This window comes from Manis javanica, chromosome X, assembly GCF_040802235.1.
Source record: "Manis javanica isolate MJ-LG chromosome X, MJ_LKY, whole genome shotgun sequence".
Classification (NCBI taxonomy): Eukaryota; Metazoa; Chordata; class Mammalia; order Pholidota; family Manidae; genus Manis; species Manis javanica.
The window spans coordinates 117,270,726-117,295,953 of NC_133174.1; the positions used below are offsets into that span (position 1 = coordinate 117,270,726).

The 25,228-nt window shown below is 36.0% G+C and overlaps 1 protein-coding gene across 3 annotated transcripts in view; it reads left to right on the plus strand.

The window, feature by feature from the left end:
- Nucleotides 1-25,228, plus strand: part of TENM1 (teneurin transmembrane protein 1) — a 751,017-nt gene that overhangs the window by 466,305 nt on the left and 259,484 nt on the right. For all 3 annotated transcript variants that reach the window (XM_037015442.2, XM_037015435.2, XM_037015446.2), the window contains exon 7: nt 650-888. In XM_037015442.2, the coding sequence (XP_036871337.1) occupies nt 650-888 (239 nt within the window). The remainder of the gene's footprint in view (nt 1-649; nt 889-25,228) is intronic.

Consider the following 25,228-nt stretch of genomic DNA (forward strand, 5'->3'; position numbering starts at 1 on the left):
AATATGTAAGTTGAAATATGCAAAGGGAAATGTACTGTATGCGACTAACTCTAGAATGTTTACAAACTAAGATGGACTGATGGATAAAGGCAGGAATGGAGAGAGTGATAAATATGTGATTACGTACAGTCAAATGTTAACTATAGAATCTAGTTGGTGAGCACATGTGTGTTTATTATGAAATTCAACTTGGCTGTCCATTGACAAATTTTATAATAAAATATTGGGTAAAAATATGTCTGGTGAAAGTCACTGAATAAACTACTGGTTTCTAGGACGTTTCCATTACCAGAATCCCTTATGTCATTTCTCTTTCTGTTTTGCCATCAGCTCTTGAGTAATCATATTTAACAAAAGGGAGCAGTATAGTGAATGACATCAAATGTGGAATGTGAATGCTCTGAGTTTGAGAACTTCACTAGTCAGCCAGTCAGGGACTTTCTTCCTCTTAAGATCTAAATGAGGAAAAAAAAAGGGAGACCAGCAAGGGCAACTTGGAGTTAAAGCTCAGGTATCTGAAAGTTTCGTTGAGACCCTCCCAGTTCCCCAGAGCTTGGTCAATGCATGATTGTATGGATTAAAGGAGTTTGTATTTTTGAAGCCACTGGCTTTGGTTTTTATAGCCCCAACTTGTGTCTCCTTTCCGCAGGCATTTCCTGTTTAAACATGGATCTGGTTCGTCAGCCATCTTCAGTGCGGCCAGTCAGAACTACCCTCTGACGTCCAACACCGTGTACTCGCCCCCTCCCAGGCCGCTTCCTCGGAGCACCTTTTCCAGACCTGCGTTTACTTTTAACAAACCATACAGGTGCTGCAACTGGAAGTGCACGGCTTTGAGCGCCACTGCAATCACAGTGACTTTGGCCTTGTTGCTAGCCTATGTGATCGGTAAGTCCTTTTCCCCATGCTTCAGTTTTCTTCTTAATCAAAGTCTTGTTTTGCTTGTGGTGGTGGTGGTGGTGGGTTGGGTTGTGGGGGGTTCTCTCTGAAATCTGGGACCTACAAATTTGAACCAAGGCTTAGTATTATAAATAACAAATGGATCTCCAATTAGTTAGTTTTTTGTTGTTTTTTTTTTGCACTTCTTAACTTTAAATACTGCTGAGGAGAGTAAGGAATGTTCTTTGAGGAGAAATATTTATACTAGTAGCATAGCCTTATTGATTGCAATTACTGTAGTTAACCATTTTCCTTTCAATTAAAAGGTTGTTATGGTTTTCTCATTAGAAGTCATAAGTACCAATCTACAATAGCTTCTTAAATTACAGTTAAACAATAATACTGCTACTGAATTTTCAGGTAGCAATTTCATTAAAGTAGTAGTTATTAGGAAGCTATCAGAAAATCCAGCATGTAATTTCTTCCCAAGAATTCAGAGTTTTACTAAAACTCTGAGACTGAACAAAAAATGTGTTCTTATTTTCGCAAGGTAAGTGACTGCAAAATTGGCTGGATACTGTTGGGGAGGTGTAACACAGTTATAAGGCACTCTTTCCACTTTTAAGAAAAATATTGTTGTTCTTGAGTCACCTTGATTAAAGTCACCCTCACTTGATAGCAAATTGTATTGATTTTTCTGGATGGCATTTTATTTTGACTGAACATTAATTTCCTTGCTTGAGTGGTTCTGCAGTCTAAAATGTAAATTAACTGAAGAAACATGTATTTTGGGGAACCACTACTCCTAGAATAAATAGAACATCATGGTAGGAAAAAAATTCTTTCCAGGTATATCACTAGTAACTTTTTTAGGGGTTTAACCAGATTTCCTGATTGGAAGCAGAATTATCCACAAAGGTGAAGTGAATATGATTCTGAGAGTTAGATCAAAAGGAATTAGGATGCCTTATAATTATAAATAATAAAGGAAATTTTGTTGATTCTGTTTTATTCAAAATATTAAAATAAGAAAGTTCACATAACCAGTTTTTTCATAGGAGTCACAGAATGGGATGGTAAGTAAACATATTTTGTAGGGAAGGCACTGATAATGTCAGCATATACAATCATAGCCTACATTTATGATCATGATTTTGTCTTATAGTTTCATTGAATAATCTGAATATATTTGAACAATGCTTCTATTAAATGTGAATAATACTACCCTCTAATCTCAAAACTGTGTCTTTTATCTCAGATATGTCAGGATAACCCATCATGTGTGTTTACTTGCTTTGTAATAACCTGTAATGAGAAACAATGCTAAAGGAATGAAGGTGGGGGGTGAGAATACTGTAATACCAACATGATTTTCATATGAAATCATTTAAAACAAGGAGTAATTTGAGAAGTATAAATACATTAGAAGCCCTTTAAAATGTTCTTGTTCCATTATAAGACAAACTCTTATCTTATGGGTTATCTTCTAATAACTTTTACTATATAGAAAGATAATATTTTAGATATAAGACTTAACCTGTGGTATAAACAAACTCAGGTAATAGCAAGCTCTTTATTAATAGGTTTTTACTGTGTTTCTATTTAATTTTATTATGATGACCACTCTTGCATCAAAAAATGCAGTATATACTCTGAGACTTGTTTAATTCGATTATATATTTATTTGTTTCACACATGAAAGAACATTTCAGTCATTTCAAGGACTGCCTTTTTTATAAGGTAAAAAATAACATAAACTTGACATGACAATAAGACATTATAGTATAATAGTTATGAGCATGGATATTCAGACCTCTGCCCTTTATTAGGCACGTTACCTTGGGCAAATTAATTAACCTTTTAAGGCCTTCAATTCCTCTTCTGTAAAATGGGTCTAAAACAGTACCTGTAACGTAGGGTTTTTATGAAAATTAAATGAGTTAATATAGTAAAGGACGTGGAGTAGTGACTACAATATAGTATGTTTTATAAATGTTGTTGCCATTAGTGTCTTTATAATTATGATTCACTCTCAAAATTGACTGGTTCTCAGAATTAACCATTTTGTTCATGGCTGTATCCCAGCACCAAGAACAGTGCCTGGCACATAGCAACCCTGTTGTTAAAACTTTGTTGAAAACAATGAATTACGCTAAGCACTTTACTTGCATTAGCTCATTTAATTCCCGCAACAGTCCATAAGGGTAGGTATGGTATCAGTATTATGTAGAGTTTACAAATGAGTACAGTGAGGCACAGCAAACATAGGAGGTCACATTGAGATTAAGAGGGTATATTACTAAGAAGTGGGGATCTTTAAGCCAGAGCAGACAGACTCCAGAACACATGGTCTTAAGCACTAGGCCTTGCTGCCTCCCAGCACTACAGTAACCTGTGCAGTTCATTTGCTCCTTGGTTTACTATATAAATCTATCAGACAACTTTTTTTCTTATTAAATTACAAATTTAATTCAGTTTACCCAGTCACCCATTGCAATGGGGAATGCAACTAAAATTTGTTGAGAGGTATCTGTTGAAATCATTTACTGTGAGGTGTTTAAGATGCGGATATATCAGGCTAAATGCTGGCAGGGTATGGTGAATGGGCTCTAAATGAGATGTTAGTGGCAAATGCTGTAACTTTGTTCTGAGTTCTGTCCTGAATTAGACATTATGTAACTGGATAAATCAGCTAAAATCTCTTCCTCGATTTACCCCATCTGTGCCATATTGCTGACCACCTCGGGAGGGTAGAGGAAGAATTCATAAACAGGCATTCAGGTGAAAGATGTCACATAAGTACTGTAACACACAAGATGATTTTTCAGTGGCTTTCTGTGGCTGAAATAAAAATGTATTATATTTCAAAATATGAAATTATTTCACCCTCAACTCTTGCTGAGTCTGTAAGAGTCATCGTTTTTTTTTCAATCCCCCTTTGCACTTGCTGTATAACCCAAGTAAAATCTTTCACTGAAACTATTTACTGCTTCTGTTTCCTGTGCAAATTTCTTTCTGCTGTTTCATTTTCCTCTATTATGCATTATACATAACCTTTTGATACTAATGGCTGTATGCTGTGCTACCCTCAGTCCACTAGGGGAAATCCACACATCGATATCAATGGGACATCAATAGACATTCTATGCATTATGACTCTGTAAGTAGTCATTAGAAAGCAGTGGAAATCCAGCATGTGAGAAGTCAGAGCTGCGTTGTCCAGGCAACCAGCCCCATCCCCACACCTACTCATTCTACCTTTTGGGTCAAGCAGAGAATAATTCCTTTGAAGAAGTTTTGAGGTCATCAAATTTGGTGAAGGGAGGCATGAGAAGCTCCTGATTATATGAAGATATCATGGAATGGCTATTGTCATCACTTCCCCATAAATCTGTAATAGTTTCCATCTGAATCAAAAAATATGTCCTTATGTTTCTTCCTCTCTGATATTTTGGCATCAGTGATGTATTAGTGCCAGTCAGCAGCACGTTTGCTTGAATTTACAAATAAGCCATATGAAGTAGTAGTCAGGAAAACAGATGACCATATGCAAGGCGTCAAGAGAAGGCGAGGTTAAGGTACTTCATCAATGGTTGTGAAGGGCACAAACACGGCTTCTCTGGTAATCTTTGATGTTTTGATCAAGTTTCTCCACAGTCAGCAGTTTCTGTGAGGCAACAGAAACTCACAGAAATACATTGTGCCTGCGGTCAAATGGGCTGTTGCATTGAATGAGTTGGGGAGTAGGGATTTCTGGCTCTCAAACCCAATATCATCAGTTAATGACATCGATGTTCCTTGTCTTTTGCCATGAAATTAGTAGCAATTCATACCACCTTCAGGGGATGCAGGCAGTGGCCATACTCTACAGATGAAAAAATTTAAGTCCATAAATCTCTTTGCCATGACGTACTGTAGACCCTGCACATAGAAAGTTTACCAGAATGGATATTAGTAGAGACAGGAGAGAGAGACTGTTGAGCCCAATTCTCTGATCAAAACTTTAGGGATGAAACTATTCAAGAGAGCAAAGGGCCTACTCCACCTTGCTCTCTGCACCACAACTGAGTAACACTGATTTCTGTGTTTTCTTCTGCCTCGTTTTTACTAGTCCAAATTGCCCTACCTCCTGGGGCTGTTGTTATGGTGCATTGAGCAAGCGCTGAAAATAACAGAAAGAGAGGAGTGGAGTGTGTTCATTTTGCCTTCCTCACAAAGAAGGTGCAAATACCTCACAATACAGGGAAGAAGTAAAATAGAATGTGGCAAATTTTGATTTTGAAAACTTCCAGAACTGGTATTTTTTTTTAATGGAGAGAATAGACATGGAGTTTTTTACCCCATTAAATCTAAATACATAATATCACTTCCCACAAAGTTTACTAAATGTAGATAAACATGCTTACCAGAAAATTCTCTTTCACTTACCAGCAACTTCATTATGCCTCTATGCCTGTTTCCTTATCTATGAAGTGGGAATATTGAGAATGCTTTCCTCATGGATTTTCTTTTTAATTAAATGAAATAAAGCATGTAAAACACCCAGGACATTGCTTAGCAGATCTAAAGATTAATGATTATTATTAGTGGAACGGGATTATTATTAGGATTATTAATTTGAGCTGAGGTAAGCATAATGAGCATATAATTTATCCTAATATGAACTATTTTTGTCTCCCTTCTTGCCAAAGTTATCTAAAACAGGTTTTTCAGAGCTGGAATGTCTGTTTCACAAAAATTCTTTAATGAGTTGATTCCTTCTGCCCCCTCTAAAATATCTATATTTTGCCTTTATTTTACTAATTTTCCTTTTCCTTGGTGTTTTGACCCTTCAAATTATTTTCTATTTCTATCTGGAGGCCATATCTAGGTTGGAACACATTTTCATTAAAATGCATTATACCTTATAACATTCAAGAAATGACTAGCACAAAATGCTAAAAAGCATTTTACTTTATCCTGTAGGATTGATAAAAAAAATTATCAATCCTTTTGATGTCATGTTTAATACTTATTACTACTCTCAGTTCACTGTCATGGACCCATTTATGATAATGATGGTAGTTTCTGAGTTAGCATTGACTTTGCCTCCTACCCATGAATCTACCAACTTACCTGCAGTCTCTCTAAGCAGGGATCTGGAAAATGGTGGTATAACTTCAGTCTAATTATAAACCTGCCATCCATGCATTTATCAGAACTCTTCTTTAAAAAAGATTTATATTCTTATTTGATATCACCTTTGGTGTAATATATTCCATAAGTTTTATCCCCACTATGTGAAGTGGCACTTATACCTGTCATAAATAAAAGTATAAATTCAGCCCTAATTCAGCATACCAAAATGACAGGAAGAATCTGTGTCACATACGACTAACTTGCAGAACCTTAGCGCCTATGGCTCAAACTGAAGGCATCTCAGTGAAAGGCAAATATCGTACTTATTCTTTCCTTGGAACTTGAGCACGCTGTGGATTTAAGACATAGAGTGAGAGAATTTCTTAGGTGAATGAGTAGTGGCTACTAAACATACTGTCTTGCCTCAAGAGATTATTGTGTTGTCTCAAGGAAAGGCAGTCATCCTACAAAGTACTTCCCACACAGCGCGTTCTTAGCCTGGGTGGGGAAATTTAAATGAGGCTTTGTGAAATAGATCAAGATCCACTGTAAGGCATAGTAAAAGAGCACTGGACAGCATGTTGGTAATTTTGGAACTTTGCATGCTAAAGAAGTTTTAGAAGATCAAGAATCAATCTTGCAAATTCAGAAAAAATTTCTCAAGATATCTCTGATGTCAAAGTAAATAGTTTGAATTCTGTTGCATAAAAGAGATTTCACTCCTGTTTAACTTAGTTTCTCCCCACCCAAATTATATATACATATGTATATATATATATATATGTTACGTGAATATTTTTAGACCCACATTGCCTAAGTCGTTAAGCTATACTTACTCTGAAGTGAATAAGAATAAACTAAATTAGAGCAGTGGCTTTGAAACAGATGGTGGGTTAACCCATTTTAGACTTCATAGATCTTACTGAATTTTCATGTAGAACAGCCAGAGGGGGGAGGGCCAGTATCACCAACAGAATATCTGATTCATCACAGTCAAAACTACGAGGTGGCATATTACAGGGTGGAGACACATTCATTTGAGGCTTAGCAATATTCCCTTTACAGAGATGTGGAAAAACATAATACGTTTTATTAAATACAAATATATTGGATAATCTGAGGAAGTACAAATGCAGGCTATGGGAGGGTAGCTGGAAATGAAGATAACAAGCAGGAGCAGATCATGAGAGGCATTTTAAGCCATGGTAAGGAGCTTGTCATTTATTTGAAGAGCAAATGGGGAGTTTTTTCATTAGGGCAAGAAAATTATTTGCTCAGATTTACATATAGAAAAATCACTCAAATGGCAGTGGAAGTTGGAATTGGCAGGCAGGATGATGGGGGTTGTGAAATGAAGTCATGCTGACAAATTAGGAGGCTGTGATTATAATCCAGATGAGTGATCGTGAGAGCATAAACTTCTGGGAATGGAGAAGGAGAAGATGGAATCAAAAAGTATTTAGAAGATAAAACACTCTGGACTTAGTGCGTGATTAAACATGGCAGGAAATTGAAGAATTGTCTGGCTTAGTAATGCTGTTGTTGGCCAAGCTAGAATAGAAAAGGAAGAAGTTTAAGGGGGAGAAACAGAGAGACAGGTCCAGGTACCTAGTACATCGTTAAATATACAGCACTGAAATTCTAGAGGTATCTACTTATGAGGGCTCCCAAACCATGTGAGTAGAACAAGGCAAGAAGAGCACAAATGCTGGAACTTTGGGGAATACTAATATTCAAGAAGCCGAAGCACAAATTATCTGGTAAGCAAACTAAGAAGAAACAACTAGAGAGGTTGGAAGAAATGTTATTGGTGGCAATAGAACAGTGCTCCTCCGTGTGTGGTCTGGAGACCACTAGGGACCCCAAGACCAGTCAGAGCACCCAAAGGGTGAAACTGTTTTCATAATACCCAAAGACATTATTTAACTTTGTCACTGTAATTCTCTCACGAGTATACAGTGGAGTTTTCTAGAGGCCACATGATATGTGATATCAGAAGAAATTCCGTGCAAAAGCAGAATCAAAGAGTGCTGAGAATCCAGCTGTCTTTGATTAAGCCAGATGTTAAAGAGATTTTCAAGATGTAAAGCAGTGTCACTAATTTTTTTTTGGTTTTGTAATTTATATGCTTATATGCTACCCTCTGACTGCCTCATCTTAGCCATTGAGCTTGCTCATGGCCATAACTCCCCTACAACACCATCACTATCTCTGGGTCATGCTTAAAGTAGAGCATTATATAGGATCCTCTAGTATAGGCAAGACCTGTGTGGAATTCCAGATCACAGGATGGCTCTCCAAGAGCTCCTTCCTTGAGGCTCCTGTTGATCTCTGGGGTAATTATGAACAAGTCAGAGGGTCCAAGATGACCCGCTGTAATTTTTCAGCTAATCAAAACCCCATCATAGCATTGCCCATCTAGTTAATGTAAATCTTATTTCACAGTATATTACAGTTAACTTATAGACTGAGGTTTTATCAGGACAGTTTCTAAACAAAGGCCTCATAATATCTGATTATCAAGTTGAATTGGCAACAGGAAATGTGTAACTAGAAGAAAAGACCTATGATATGGTGCTTAAAAAAAAAAACTCTTGATTCCATTTCATGTCTTTTACGTTAAATGAGCTTTGTGTCCCAAACAAATGATCAGGAAACCAACAGCTAACATGTGTACAGAGAACATCAGGGAAGGTTGTTGAGTTCTCAGATAAACTAGTTGTAGCTGTGGCCAAAAATGAATACAAATGTGATTCTGACAGCAAGATGTCTGTGCTGTTCTAGCACCTGGTACAGAAGAGGTAGATTTTGCTTTTGACATTTGTAGGTTTCACCAAATCAACCAGTCCATTGTTTATGTTGTAAACAACCTTATTTCAACCTTAACTCAGTTTTGTCCTTTGCTCACTGAGGGAAGTACCTAGATTTCCTTATGATCTTGAATTTTATTTTAATTAAACACAGATAGTAAATGCTACCCCTTAGTGTCTTTCTTATATGCCATATCTCCAAATACTTTGCAGAATTAACTAACAAAATTATAGCACTAAATGAAAATAATATTAGAGAGAGTAGATAAATGAGATTTTGGATTTTACTCATAACAAGCAACCAAACTAATACTAGTGCATAGGAGCACAGTGCATAGGAGAGAGATGCCAGCTATCAAGAAATTAGGAACAAGTATACTTTGCTGTAAAAGAAAGTGGAAATCTTTGAAATGGAATAGTTTTGTTCAAGATCACGCGCTACCTCTAGACATAGAATCCTGATGAACTCCACATCCTCTGAAGCTATCAAATAGTTCAGTAGTTTCCCCACCACCTAGCAGAGAGCCAAGAAGTTTTTTATATCTTTGACCTTGGCAGTAAAGCCAGCTCAGTCAATCCACTAAGTAGTTGAAGGGTCTCATGGCTTTTGAACCAATTTGAATCATTTGGATTTCTGGAGGTGAAAATTTTCATTCCTGTGGGAAAATGCAGTAAATGCTACCCCAGGTTATACTCGTATATGCCCAAGGATTAACATATATGATATTGCAGAGATGGCACAAGTTAAGATTTACCAACATAGAAGGCTGTGGGAGTATCTGAAAACCAGATGGTACAAATAGATCCTTTCTTTGTCGTGCCTAAAACACAGTCTGTTCCCAAATTGAACAAAACCCAAACAAACCATTAGTATCTTTGGTTTCTTTTCCTGTCTGCTGTATGTTTGTGATTTGGTTTTCCTGACCAAATCCTGCCTTTGGATTAGCCAGCATAACTCTTCTGGCTGATAGGCATCAATCTAATCTTCTGAATCAGTGGAATATAAAATGTAGAGATAAGACCCCCATCAATAAAGGAGTTTTTTAATTTTTTAAAATTTAAAAATAAGATTCAATAGACAATCAAAATTAAATATATAAATATACTTTCAAAAAATGATAAAATGAGGAGTTTATAGAGTCCAGTGATAGGTGTGTCTTTTGGCCCAAAAGAAGCAGAAATAATTATTAGCATATATAACAAACTGATAAATAAAGTCTTATTTTTATATAAACTCACAGTGCATGTGTCTTTTGTGACTTGAGTAGGTAGAAAAGAAACAAAAATATTTCGATTACTCACTGACCATTTCAGAAACATTCCTGCTAATATCACCAAGATTAGCAGAAGACAGAGTAGTTAACTGAGAATGGTATATCTCTGACACTAATGTCTTCACTTCTCTGCCCAGACCCATGGAAGATATAAATAATCAGATACAACAGTCTTTGCTGCTTAGCCTAGATTCTGCAATTATAGTTTATCCAGAAGCTGAAATAGATTTGCCATCACTACTTTAAGCCAAAGAAATGAGATACTTGTTATGGATTTACTATTAGAAATTTAGGAGGAGGAATTATGTAAAGGGCAGGAAACACACCTGAAAACAAAACACAATTACCCTATTAGTAAATCTGACCCTGGTGAGAGTCACAAATGGTAGCCCTAAGCCTGGCCAGCCATCTAGATGCATGGAATTAAACATAAAGAATCCTGGGCAGGTAAAATTATAACAGTTCTCCATTATTAGAGAATCATTAGAGCCCTGTAGATACTGGGTACACAGTGTTCAGGTGTCTGTGTCTGCATATGTGTTATATAAATGTAAAAATAGATATAAATAGTAAGTTCTGAGTTCCTGTAGAATAACATTGGCTCCTTAAATCCAAATCTCTCCACACCTTTCCTCCAAAAAGAAATTCAAGTCAACAAGTAGAGCAAATAAAACCACACAAAAGCCACTTGAGTAGCAAAACTAGGAGATAGATCATTCCACACACTTCAGATTACACATAAATAAAGAAATAAGCACCCAAAGGAAGTAGAGCTAGGTGTATAGCCTATGCGAGGGCCAAGAGTTAGACAAAGACTAAATAGAAAAGAATATATGAGAGCTGGGGCCTAGCAATGGCTGATGTAATAATAAAACTCCTATTATAAAGAAGTCCGATGCTTGCTGGACAGCTACTGAGAACAGATCTCAGACCAGATATTTGAAAATATTGGCTACTGAAAATTGAAAGGGTTGTGCTTTAAAGCACACAGAACTAGAGTTGGTAGACTTGGTAAGGCACAAGTTCTGAAGGTAGTGGGTGCACTGACTTAGAAGGAATGTCCCTTGGAGTCTTGATGGTGATGGGAAAGAAGGGAGCAAGAGGAAAAATTGCAAGATCTGCAGAAATGAAAGTGAATTACAAAATTATGAGATATCCTAAACTCCCTATCCAAAAGCCACCACTGCTTAAAAATACTGGACTTTAATAACAACTATAAGAAACATAGTAACCTGGGAAGCCACCCAGAACTCCTATCTGCATCCAACTCTCCTTGCTGATCCAAGAAAATAAAATATTTCAGAATGAACATAAAAAGACAGACAACATCCACACAAAGTTCTATGAAAAGAAAACAGAAAATAAGAATCATTTCAGCTGATGAAAAACCTCTCCAAATACCCACCCTCAAAGCAGAAGAAAACTTCAACAAAAACACTCACTTAAGTATCCTTACACAAACATTTGAAGATATGAAAAAGACAGTCAAATGATAAATTTTAAAACTCAGAACAAAATGTGTGAAAGAAAGATGCAAAATGAGGGTTCTCTGAATTCAGGAAATAAATTTAAGAAAAAGACAAGACTACATGAATGGTGACCAAGAAAGAAAAGATTTGAAAATATAATGAGATGCAATGATGAAGGACACTAGAATAGTGAAGACAATGAAATAAAAAGGTAAAAGAGATCAGAGAAAATCATTGATATAGAAGATCAGCAAAGAAATCCAGAGTACAAATAACTGTAGTTTCCAATGGAGAAAAATAAACAACGGAATAGAATATTTAAAACTATAATCAGAGAAAATTTTCCAGAAATAGAAGACCTGATTGCAAATATTGAAGGGAAAAAGTGAAAGGACCTTGTAATGCTGATTCAAAACAGTTAATTCCAAGTTGCATTTCAGTAAAAATAGTAGACTTTAATGATAAGGAAAAAATAATAATAAAAAATGTAATGGTCACTGAAGCAGGAAGGGTCATTTACAAAGGAAAGAAAAATCAGGTTGGCATCATCTAAAGTGGCATCTTGACAACAGACAGAGAATAGACAAAGTGAAGTAAAGTAGAGCAACATTTTCAAATAACTCAACAAAGGAAGAGTGTGGCAAGGCCTTTATTCAAACAAGTCATCTTTCAATTATTAAGGGCATAGAAAAACAGTTTTAAACATTCAAGAATGCAGAGAATACTGTACTCAAGTCCTCATAGACTTGGAGTCAGCAAACTTTCTGTAAATGACTAGATAGTAAATATTTTAAGCTTTGTACACCATAAAATCTGTCACAACTCTTCAACTTATAACCAAAAGCAGCCATAGACAATATGTAAATAAATGACTGCGACTATGTTCCAATAAAATTTTATTTATGGACACTGAACTTTGAATTTCATAAAATTTTCATGTGTCCTGAAGTACTGTTATTCTTTTGACTTTTTTTTCAATTGTCTAAAAATGTAAAAGCCATTCTTAACTCATAGGTCATACAAAACAGGCAGTGGCCAGTTGGGCCAAGGGTTATAGTCTGTTGACTTACAATTTAGAGAATAAGCTTTATCCAACTAAGTGATGTTGAGGGAAACTTTGGCAAAAGGACTCTGGTGAGCTTTAGATCTACTTAATTGTAGATTTAAGATTAAAACAAAGGTAGAGACAAAGGTGGGAAAATAGTACATGAAAATAGTATGTAAATGTCATGTATTTTGACAAAGTAGTAATACTGCAGCTAAAACTGAGAGGAGAGAAGGAAAGGGGAAAATAAAATAAACTCACTGATTGCCACATAGAGGGTCAAAAAATAAAATTTCAAGCTGACAAGCCAAACAGTAGATCAAGCAAGCAGAAGAGAATCAAGGGTGTTATAAAAGCAATGGAAGGAAAATATAAATCTTCTAAAATACCCCAAAAAAATTTTAAACCAAAGAAAACAAACTACATAAAGAAATATAATGAAATTAACATGATACTGTAAATATAACACAAAATAATATGCAAGAGCTGAGACTAGACATACTTGTCACATCAATAAATGTAAATGGATTTAACTCACCTATTAAAAGGAAGACATTATCAAAATAGCTCACAAAGCCATACCTAAGTCTATACTGTTTCCAAGAGACACACCTGAAATAATAGGAGCCAGAAGTGGCCAAAAATTAAAGGGTAGGCAAAGGTAAATAGAAGCAGCAAGAAAGCAAAGCTTATTATCTTCATATCAGGCAAAGTAGAACTCAGAGTAAACACAATTGAACACAACAAACGGGATACTCTATGAAAAGCAATGACTATCTAGGCACAAATAACCTAATAATCACCTTTATAAAGCAGAAACTACAAGAAAGGCAACAAGAAATAAACAAAAAACAACTAGTAATATGAAATCTTAACCCACCACTCTCTGTTAAAGACAGGTCCCAGGGACAGAAACTTAGTATTTAGAAGACCTAAAAAGCAAATCAATCAGATGCTATGGCTACATATTGAACTTAACACCCTGATAATAGAGAATATACCTTCTTCTCAAAGTGCTTACAGAACATTCACAAAATGTGATCATAAAGTAAGTCTGAATAGCAGTCTCAATGAGTTTCAAAAAGTAGAAATAATACAAACCTCATTCCCAGATCACAGTGAAATGAAATGAGAGATTAATGAGAACATTTTTAAGAGAAAAGCCCTTCCACCTGAAAATTTTTTAAATTTTAAACAAATCTTGTGTGAAAGGGGAAATAAAACCTAAAATTACAAAATTTCCTAAGAAATAATAACAAACATGCCATATGTCAAGATTTATAGGATGCAGCTGAGTCATTTATAAGAGGAAAATTCATATCAATAAAAAGAAAAGTATGACTGTAAAGCTTAAAAAGCAATAAAATAGAAGCACAAGAAAGAAATAATAAAGTAGACATGAATGAGGTAGAGTACAGAAATAATAGAAAAACAAAGTGTTAAAAATCAACAAATAGGCAGACTACAGTGTACCTTAAACCAAGAGAAAAGGATTAAACCTATGCAAAATAAGAAATGAGGGACAGTCACCATTGAAACGGGAGGAAATTTTAAAAACTGGTAAGTGGCTACTTCGCATGCACCTCCGTCACGGGGGTCGTTTCATTTCATATACCTGTCAGCAATATGTGAAAATGCTCCTGTGTCGATTAGTCTACCAGCAGGCACCGTAAGCTTTTAAATCGTGAGGCCAGAAAGGGCATCCCAGTATAGTTTTATTTTATATTGCTCTCATTATGAGTGAAGCTGAAAATATCTTTTCATACACTTAAGGATCTTTTCTGTGAACTGTATGTTCTTGTCTGTTGTCCATTTTTCTACTGGTTTTTTAGGCCCTCTTGGTCTCAGATTTTAAGAGTTCTTTCTGTATTAGGAAGATTCCCCCTTTTGAATACAGAAGTCTGTACACCCTCAGAAGGACATAGTCTAAACAAAAAAACAAACTTTGAACTTTGCTTAGTAGGTTTAGTTCTGGTGGTGGCATGGGTGTAGTAATGTTGATCCCACTTTGTGTGTTTTGTAAGATAAGCAAACGAGAAAATACCTTGATGGTATTGAGAACAGGGTTCACTGTGTGAAAAAGAAAGTAAGGATATGAAATGGGGGAGCAGAAGAACTCTGTGGTATTAGAGTAGGGATGTAGATATGAACTCATTGTTTTTAGAATGCATGTATGTGTACAGGTATATGTATGTGTGCATATATATACATATATGTATATATATACATGTACACATACATGTTAACAAGCAGGTGATAAAATCTTAAAGTTTTGTTCTATGTGTGTATATCCTTCTGTCCTCTTACAGGACTTAACAATGACACCTCATTAAGAATGAACATATTTATATCCAAACTTTGGTTTCTAAATACTTTTTTCCCTGAAAGCTCTATGAGGAGATGGCTGTTTCTAAGGTCTGTGGCAGAGAAAGAAATGCAAGGTAAATGTGAGACATCTTGCGTTAGAAAGCAAGGAAGTGATCACATGTCAAACTGAGACAGAAGACAGTCAGAAGGGGCTCCCGCTGGCAAAATTCGTGCATCAGAAAGAACAATGATGGTAATGGGTTATAAAATAAACAACTACAAAAAAGTGCCTGTGAGTCTATTGTAATACAAAAAAAAAGTGGTTATTTAATTTCTAGAAATAGACATGAATTGTACCTTAACTCTCATAGGTCCCTTTATGCATAGTCATACTATCTTTCAAATTAGGTATTATTATTATTTGAAGGAACTGACACTCAGAAGGGGTAAGCAGTTGCCCCGAATTGTACTGCTGGTTAGTGGGAGAGCCATCACTCTTCATGTCTGTTTAACTTTTCAACAATACCCTGTGCCCTCCCTTATTACACTAAGTGGCCTCTAAAACTGAGCTCATTCAATAAATGCTGCTTACAACTGCTTTGTGAACAACTTTCTCGATTTCTTAATATTTTTCTACAACATTATTTTTAATGGCAACATCATCTTCTATTGTGTAGATACAGTCATTGATTTAACCAATCCCTGTCGGTTGGACATTGAAGTACATTTTACCATCTTGCTAATATATATAACCTCATGTTGAGCATGATTGGTTTTTTTCAATTTATCAACTAGTGTATTTTCCATAAATGACAGAATTTGTTGTGAATATAGCTGAATTTGTTCTATAGCTGAAGTGGCACTGTATCCATAGACAAGTGTACATGCCCACAAGCCTCAAAATCATACCACAGCAGTATTGAGCATGGTTGTTTTTAAATATGTTCGAACCTTTTCTTAGTATGGATTTCTAAATGTGGAATTCTGGATCAAATGCTTAAAAACCTTTCCAACACTGTATACATATTGCCAGTTTGTCCAAACGTTTTGTAACACTGTACACTCCTTGCAACAGGACGTGACAGTGCTCATATCTCTGAACCCTTGAAAACTTTTGACATCATCACTTACAAAAAAGAAAAGAAAAATGCCGTTTTGCTAGGCAAAATGATATTTTAGTGTTTTAACTTGTTGCATTCATACATCACCACTATGGCTGGACATTTGAAACTGTCACTGCTCCCTTGGATTTCTTCTTTTGCAAATTGCTTATCAGTGACGCCTTTTGCCCATGTTTCTCCTAGAGGGTTCAGTGGATATTTATTGATTTGTAAGAATTTTTATGTATTAAGAATTTTAACATAAACCACATATTTTAATATTGGATAATAAAGAATCAAAATTAACAGCTTTAAAACATGGGGAAAAAATAAAAACTGAGAGACTGCCATATTCTTTTTGCATATCTCCTGACATTCTGGCAAGGTATTTAAGGAAATATTTTAAAAAATTTAGACCCTTTTTTAGAGATTATATGAAGTTCAGTTAACTTAAGCACAGTCTATCTTTTCTTTAAAACACAACTTGAAACTGTTTCAAAAACAGAAAACACGCCTTTGGACAACAAAGTGATTAATTTTAACGGAAGTGTTCAAAAGGTTGAGAGAAAAAAAGAGAAGAGATTCTGAAACCAGTAGAAAATATATGGCATATACATGACTTCAGTTTCATGTGACCCACTAATCCAATAAAATAAAGAGTCCATGTGAAAAATTATTCTACTGATAGTCATGTATTTTGAATTGATGTAGGGTTATTATAGAGCTTCCAGTGCTCTCCTATGCACTCACCTGAGATGAGTGGACAAAATTAGTTTCAATAATCAGTCTGTGGGCAAACAGCCGAGTTTTCCTCTATGCAAAAGCAACTGGTCGGCATAAAAACTTAACCTATAACATTGGCCTCATTAGCCCAGTATTCCAGCCAGATCACTTCAGTGCTAAATGTCATCAAATAGAGGAAACAGACCACATCGTCTCACAGTCCTGAATAAGAGGGAAGCTAGTCTCTGTGTGTCCTAGGGTGAAACACTTTCTCTCTCCAGCCTGTAGTTTGCTCTTCGGTGAAATGAGGAGATTGAACCAAGTGGTTGATCTGTGGTCTTTTCTTTTTCCCAAATAAGTTTTTAATGTTAGAACATTTTTAGATTTACAGAAAAGGTGGGAAGACAGTACAGAGATTTCCCATATGCCCCTCATCTGATTTCTGCTATTTTTAACGTCCTAGAACACCATGGTGCATTTGTCACACCTAAGAAACCAACATTGGTAACTCCTATTAACTGAACTTGGCACTGGATCTGTATTTCACCAGTTCCTCCCCACGTCCTTTTTCTGTTCAGGATCCCATGCAGGATAGGCTATTACGTAAAATGTCATATCTCCCCAGCCTCTTCTAGTATGTGACAGTTTCCTGTCTTAGATGACCTTGACAACTTTGAGTGGCATTAGTCTGGTTTTTCTCAGATAGTCTTTCATTTTGAGTTTTGCTTATGTTCTCATGTTTAGACTGGAGTTACGGGTTTGGAGGCAGAAGGCCACAGAAGAGCCATTACCATCACATCAAGCATTCATGCTATCATGTACATGCTGTCACCGATGAGGTTAACATGATTACTCAGCTGAGGCAGTGTTTGCCAGGTTTCTCCACTGTAAAAACACTGGCTCCCCCTTTTCTAAACCATGCCCTACTAGTCTGTCCTCTTTTTGAGTCCTAAAATACCATGATTTATTCCCTTACCCACACAGATCAATTCACTAGAGTTGAATACATCACCCAGGAATGCATACTTGTGCTGGGTAACTCAGCTGAAAATTTTCTTGGGACCCATTTCATACTATACAGCTCTGTGAGAATTCTGTTATGTGTCATAAAATGAGACTCTAATGGCTTTCTGCTAATCTTTGTAGAAAGTGCACGCTACTGAGAAATAATGTCAATTTTACAAATTTTAGGGATGTTCTAACTTCCAGAAACCTTATACCAAGATAACCCCAAATCTACAACTTCCCAACCCCATGATCGTGATAATGGAGTTAAGGAAGTGAGTACCTGGGGGACATTGGCGGGGATAAGGAGAAAAATGAATGTCTGTTCTAAATTAAGTCAAGGATTTGGAATTAGGAAATTAGGTGAGGTTTGGGGTTTCTTTTTGTTTTATTCTGCCATACTGTGTGAAGATGGCAGCTGAAGTTCTCTGAAGACCCGAGTCCCTCTACATTGCCCTCTCTAGTAAAACACAGCTAGGCAAACCTCCTCTAGGGCAGGAAAGCAGAGGATGCCATGGGCAATGACCATTTCTGCCTTTCTCCACTTCCAAGCTGGTTTTTGGAAAGGCTAGCTTAAGAGGAGAGTTAACAAGGCTTATCAATAATGGTTGACATTATTGAGTATTTATTATGTGCCACGCATTTTTCTAGGTACCTAACATGTACTGACTTACAAGGTCCTCAAAAGAATCCTATGAGGAAGATGCTATCATTCTGCACATTTTATGGTGAGGAGACTGAGACACAGAGATTAAGTACTTTGCCCAAGGTCACTGCTACTAACTGTAGCAGAACTAGGATTTGAGACAAGACTCCTTGGCTCCAGAGTCCCTAGTCTTTCACTAGAACTAGTTACAGAGCCTCCCTTCCCCAAGTTTCCTTTGTTTTAGAGATCTCTAGTTGATTTAGATAATTGACCATTTGGCCAGTTGTTTTTCCGATCCTGTGCTTGAATTCCTGCTCTTATCTTTTAAATTCATCAATAAGGCATACACCATGAAACCTTAGATGCCCCACCCATAACCCCAGTAAAAACAGAACCCCAACCCCCATCTGTCCCCTCTCTCTCTGTCTTTCTCCACAACCTCTGTGGCCGCAGTCATGCCATTTAACCTGCAGGCTCTTAACTACCATGTGACAACTGCCTCCCTTTAGATAGAGTGGCAGCTCCAGGAGGGCAGGCGTTCTTGTAACCAAGCCATTACTCTTTTACCCTCAGGCCTAAGACAGTGTCTAATACATATTAATCAGCCAACCAATAATAAGAGCACCAAAGGAGGAGAAGGTGTGGGGATGCTGGTAATGAATCAAGCCCAAACACTGGTGATTCTCCCACAGGAATGCTGTCGTGGGGCCACCTCAGACAACCCAGAACTAACTGCATCACTGTAATCTCTGCCTCATTCTCTGTAGCTCCCCATCCGATCAAACCTCCTAAGGCAGCAAAGAAGGCCCAGTACCTACCCAGCTGTATTTTCTACCACTCATCCATTTTCCATCTTCTCTTTTTTATCTCCTGACTCCCAATTTCATATAAGCCCTGCTCTGTCATGGTAACTGTGAATAATCCAGTAATGGGAAAGCTTTCTAAAATCTCAAAATCTGAAAGTTACAGAAGAACACATACCATGCATCTATGACTAAGACAACATGATGCTAAATCAGAAAAGTGAATTTCAAAGCATCAGCTACCAGGGGCTGATGTCATAAATCAGTGACTACATTTTCAGTTTTAAAATTTAAATACATAATAGGGCTAACGAAAGGAGGAAAGAGCTTCTGTTCAGGTCTATTTCTCATTTTCCATAGTCACCAGTTTTATTTGGATCCTTTTAAAAGAGAGTGGATATTATTACCAATAAGCATTCAAACCAGGAAAGAGGGTGAGAGACTGTTTAGGAATCTAAAAGACTTCCATATCAATAAGGAACTAATAGGCAGTGATTTGGACTATAGTGAAAGAGGGAATTCATTGACCAGAAAATGAAGCAAAATGGGGAAGAAAAAGGAAATTGTTAAGAAAAATGAAAAGTGCTGATTCCTGGCTAAATTGATATTTTTGCTGCATTCTTCATTAAGATGGGGTGTGGGTTTTTTTTGGAAAAAATGTATCCCAACATTATGCTGCTTATTCCTCTTGACTTCACAAAGCAAATAATAATACAAAAGTAAGGAAGATTTGAGTTATGAAGATCACTTATGGTGCTGTGACTTGAGATGAAAACACTAAATAATTGTGTCTGTCTGATAAGGAATACACAGATGGGCCCGTTATGCAACTGCAAATGGAGATCATATATTAAACCTGTGATAAGACACCCAAATAGACGTGTTATTTATAAATATTGCTGCAGCCGTGGAATGGAAAATATAAAATACATAGTAAATGAAAGTTTTAAGATAATATAATATAGAACTGGGATATTAAAATGATTTATTACCTTGATAGAATCTTTTCTAGCCTCAATATTGGATAATACCAAGGCTGTGCTAAGGGGGAGAAAAACACTATGCTACAATGGAGAAAAATGTTCAAATTCAAATATGTGGAGCAACAAGAAAGGTGTCGTGGCTGCCTCTGTTGTCCTGTCTCAATCTTTTCTTTAGTTGACATGTTATTTTACCATTTCACTGTGACGGACTTGCAAAATGTGTTATGTAAATGTGTTCAAGTTAAAATGTTTGTTTTTGTTTTTTTTTGCTTCATTTTTTTTAATTAGTGAAGTTCTTTCTTTCAAAGGAAATTCTACCCATAGCCAATACAACCACTTTTCAGGCTCTCAAAGCCATACTGACTCCATTCAAATTACTTTGAAAGGGAACATTTAAGTGTGTTTTATTTATGTTCATGATGTAGTACAAGCACAGATAATGTTTTTAGCAGAAAATGTATATGTATAACCCTAGAAAAAAAGAGAAAACTTGAATGAAACTGCTGAGGCAAAAGTAAGATACCATAAATAAACACGCATTACTTCCTTTATTTAGTTCTTGAAAAATGCTTCTCTGAACACTAATGGTTTTCAATCCTGCGTGTAATCTGGTTATTACCAGGATAAAACCGAGATCTGAAGGTAATTTATCAAAGGGCTGTAGTTCACTCGTATACCAATCTGATGTTTAATATAATGAAAATGGGATTTATTTTAAGATGGAAAGATAGCCTGGTTTCTGTAATGTTAGCAGTCACTGCATTTAATTCAAGTAGCATTTATTTTTGCAGTGATATTCCTTATTGTGGACCCATCTAGCTTCATCCGATGTCCACTGAAGTACCGGGTCTGGTGTGATTGCTTCCTATAGGACTTAACTTGAAAGCCTGAAGTCATCAGGGGTTACCATCTGGGTAATGTACTCGGTATACTTTTCAGGAAGGGACCTGTCCGACATAAAAGTAGATCTGTGCCTTTGACAAGCTTTGCAAGTAAAGTACAAAAGCAGTAGCATTCCTTAGCCTGAAGGCACATGAAGCAAGATCTGTAAGGGAACTGGTGGGGGAAAAAAAAATCACTGACAAAGAGGAATAACAAATTTTCTTGAAAAATATCACATATGCTTTTGTCTTGGCATGATTTAAAGCTGATGGCATCATCTGTAATGCGCAGGATTGAATTTCTGAGACAGTTCAAACTTGATAAACAGGTTTATTTATAATTAGAAAATAGCACCAAAACTTCTCGCAACAAATAAATACAGCATCCTTAGCTGCCCATGTGTGCATTTGGAGATGCAAGATGAATTCCTTGAAAGCAAAGTTGTATTTGCCTTACAAATATTGCAATTTCAAGGTTTACTTGTGTTTTTATTGTCAAATCCCTCTTACCTTGTTACTATTAAGCAGATCTGAATATTATGTATTTGAATACTATGTGTAAGAGAGTGGACACAAAACATCAAAAGATACAGACTAAGATGGAAGGCTTCATGTCTCCCAATACTAGCATTATAAAGATATTCTAATAAATTTAACTGCCTGAAAAGAATTTTTCCTATTTAGATATTTTTCTTATTTAGATATTTTACAGAAAATTTTTTAGGCCAATAGATTTCTAACTATATCTTTGGAGCTTTTGAGCAAGGCTTTTGGACCCCCCGCCCAATCCCTTTCAATCAAAAGAATTCTGTTTTATCTGCCTTATGTGTTTAGGGATTATTCATATTTAATTGCTAGATTGTTCTGCTGCTTTAAAAATGTTCTGTTAAGCTCTATTTTTAGACAAAAATACCAATAAAAGATAGAATAAAACAACACATCTATCCACTCAGCTTTAAAAAAGGTTTGTTGAACACCTAGTACTTTTTTATTGTTTAACATATATGAATATATTATCATTGTAAAGATTCTAACAATACTATGAAAATGTTGAAGATCCCCCTGTTCCCCACTCTAAAGGTCAATAGTTTGGTATTAATCCTTCCAGTTCTCTGTCTATGTATTTACATGTATAGATACATATTTTTTTCTTTTTTTTTTTACTTAAATAGGATTATCAAATAAGCATTGTTCTACAGTCTTTTTTACACAAAACTTCAGAGCATTTTTTCATGTCAATACATATGGGTCATCCAGTGGTGTGCTGATAAACGTTTAACAGCCAGCTCTCTGGGCAAAAATCGCCTTGATTCCCACCATTTGCTGACTCCTGAAGTGTTAATACACTCACCATGGACGATTTCAACCACCAACATGAAATCACTGAAGGTGGATTTGGGAAGATATGTGCATAGTTGGTGCTTGAAAACTAGTACAAGCTGCATCAACGCACGACTGCATCAGTCCTTTTCCCCTTTGTTTAGCATTTTCTTTTTAAATAAATTTAGACTAACAGAAACAGAATTAAAAATGTAGCACAGGATTCCTGTATACCTGTCACTCAAATTCCACCGATATTAACATCTTGCATAATCACAGCATAATTGTTAAAAGTAAGAAATTAACATTAGCATGACTCAGAGTTTAGTTGGGATTTCTCCAGTTTTCCCATTACTTCTTTTTTTTCTGTTCTAGGATCCTATCTAGGATCCCTGATTGAATTTATTTGTCATGTCTCCCTAGTTTCCTCCAATCAGAGAGTTTCTCAATATCAGTCTTATTACTTCTTACATAGGATTTCATAGTGTGGGTGTACCACTCCCCAATACATGGATATACTGGTGTTCTATATTTTTTTTTACTATATTAACAAAGTCATTATGTTAACAATGCTATATTGAATTTCCTCGTACATGCACTTTTATGTGATTATTGCCTTAGTACAGATTCCTAGAAGTAGAATTCCTTGGTCAAGGAATATTCTCAACCTAAATATTGATAGGTATCACAAAATTGCTTTCCAAAGCCACTTTACCACTTTACAGTCCTATCAGCAGTGTGTAACGGGAGTATTTCCTGCCTAATAGGCACTGAGTTAGGTGCCAGGATAAAAAGATGAAGAAGACGTGATGCCTGCCCTTTGAGTGATTGATAATGATGGAACAAATATTTAAATAGATATGTTAAATTTAACATGGTAGGTTCTGTGGTAGGGTGTTGAAAGAGAAGCACCATATCTCTTTGTGAAATATTCTAGATAGTCAAGATCTGCACTGTCCAATAGAAATATAATGCAAATCACAAATGTAATTTAAAATTTCCTAGTAGCCACATTAAAAGGGGTTTTAAAAAAGTACAGAAACAGAATTAATTTAAATAAAATGTTCATTTAATTGAACATATGTCCAGAATATCATTTCAACATGTAATCAATATAAAAATTACTAATCGAATATTTAACATTCTTTCTTTTATACTGAGTTTCTGATTCTGACTAGCCACATTTCAAGTACTTGATAGACACACGGCAAGCAGCTGCCATATTGGACAGTACATACCTACAGCATTCATTCAGCATGTTTTTCCTACATCTACTTGTGAAACATTCCTATGGTTTCTCTCTAATAAGTGAATATTTGCCTTTTGAAGGGGAATTGAATGGGGAAGCAATATCAGTTATAAATAATACTAGAGACCATCAAGCTTACTTAAGAGAAACAGACCAATATCCTAACAGAGTATGCAGAGAAATACCTGCAGAGAAACTTGGAAGTAGCAGCCTATAGAAATAATCCATGTTAAGAAGAGCTCCTTCTCATGAAATCAGCCTGCCTTGAGATGCTTGATTGAGTTTGGCAATTGGAGACAGTGAGATACTCCATTTGTTACTTAACTTTGTAATAAATTTATAATTTCAGAGCATAGCTCTTTGCAATTGAATAAAACAAGAAGGATAATAATTATAAAATGTACAGGGCTCGGCACTAGGGAACATTTGTTAGGAGGGCATTAGGGACTGCCATTCTTAATCAGCTGAAAAGGCATTACTCCTGGAATACCTAAATAGGCATACACATTCTGTCCAACCATTAAATTTCAGTGAAGTGCAAATCATGGGACTAATACTCCCTGAGAGATCTCAGTAATGTCCATCTCTGCTCATTAAGGATGTACATTTTTATGTGTATCTTTTGGAAAACTAAATTTGACTTTGGAGTCAGGGGTACTTATATATTGGATCCACTAACTATAACCAATAATGCTCATTTGGAGGTAAATGTTTTGGTGTGATTTTAGTTTTATCACTTCCCATTCACTTGTAAGGTTTATTGGTGAGCAGTTTGTGAAGTTGGTTAGAGCACAGCAGTAACAGGATTGTAGAGCCAACCCTTCTGTTATGAGTTTGTCTACCACTCTTCTCCTTCCTACTGAGCTCCGGTCACACTGGGCTCTTTAGTGTTCTCACACATTCCATACAAGACTTCAGGGTCTTGTGTCATTGCTGTTCTTTCCTCAAACTGAATATTCATAGGGTTTCCTTCTTTCAAATCTTCGTTCAAATATTACCTCCTCCAAGAGGCCTTTTCTGTCTACTCTTATTTTTTTCTTCATAGCATTTATAACTATCTGACATTATTTCATTTATTTGTTTCTTTGTTTCCATATGACTCTATTATGTGAATTATATGTTTATCCATTGTCTGCCTGTCTTAACCTACTACTCTTTCATATGAGTTCTGGGAAAGTAGAGATTTTTATTTTATTTTATTCACTGCTGTAAACTTAGAAAAACAGTGTCTGGCACAAAGTAGACACTCAAAAAATATTTGTTGAATCCCTATATGAATATAACTTAATACTGCCCTGTTTGTTCATGCCCCTAATTTATCCAGTTGGCTCGTATGTTTATACTTGTTCTGGGGGACTAAAGAGTGTGGCTATTAACACATAGTATAGATCTGGATGGAGATCCTTTAAAAGTTCAGGACTCTGTACGTTCTTCATCCTACATCCAAGGCTGATATGCAACCAGCATGTCCTAGTTACGCTATATCGGTTGTTTATATCTGATTTCCATATGAGTCAGCTGGTGTTTATGCTCTTGTGGCTGTTTAATATTTTTATTACCTTTTATTCCCAGCATTCCCAGTGTGCCCAGCATATGCTTTGAAAATATTTGTTGAC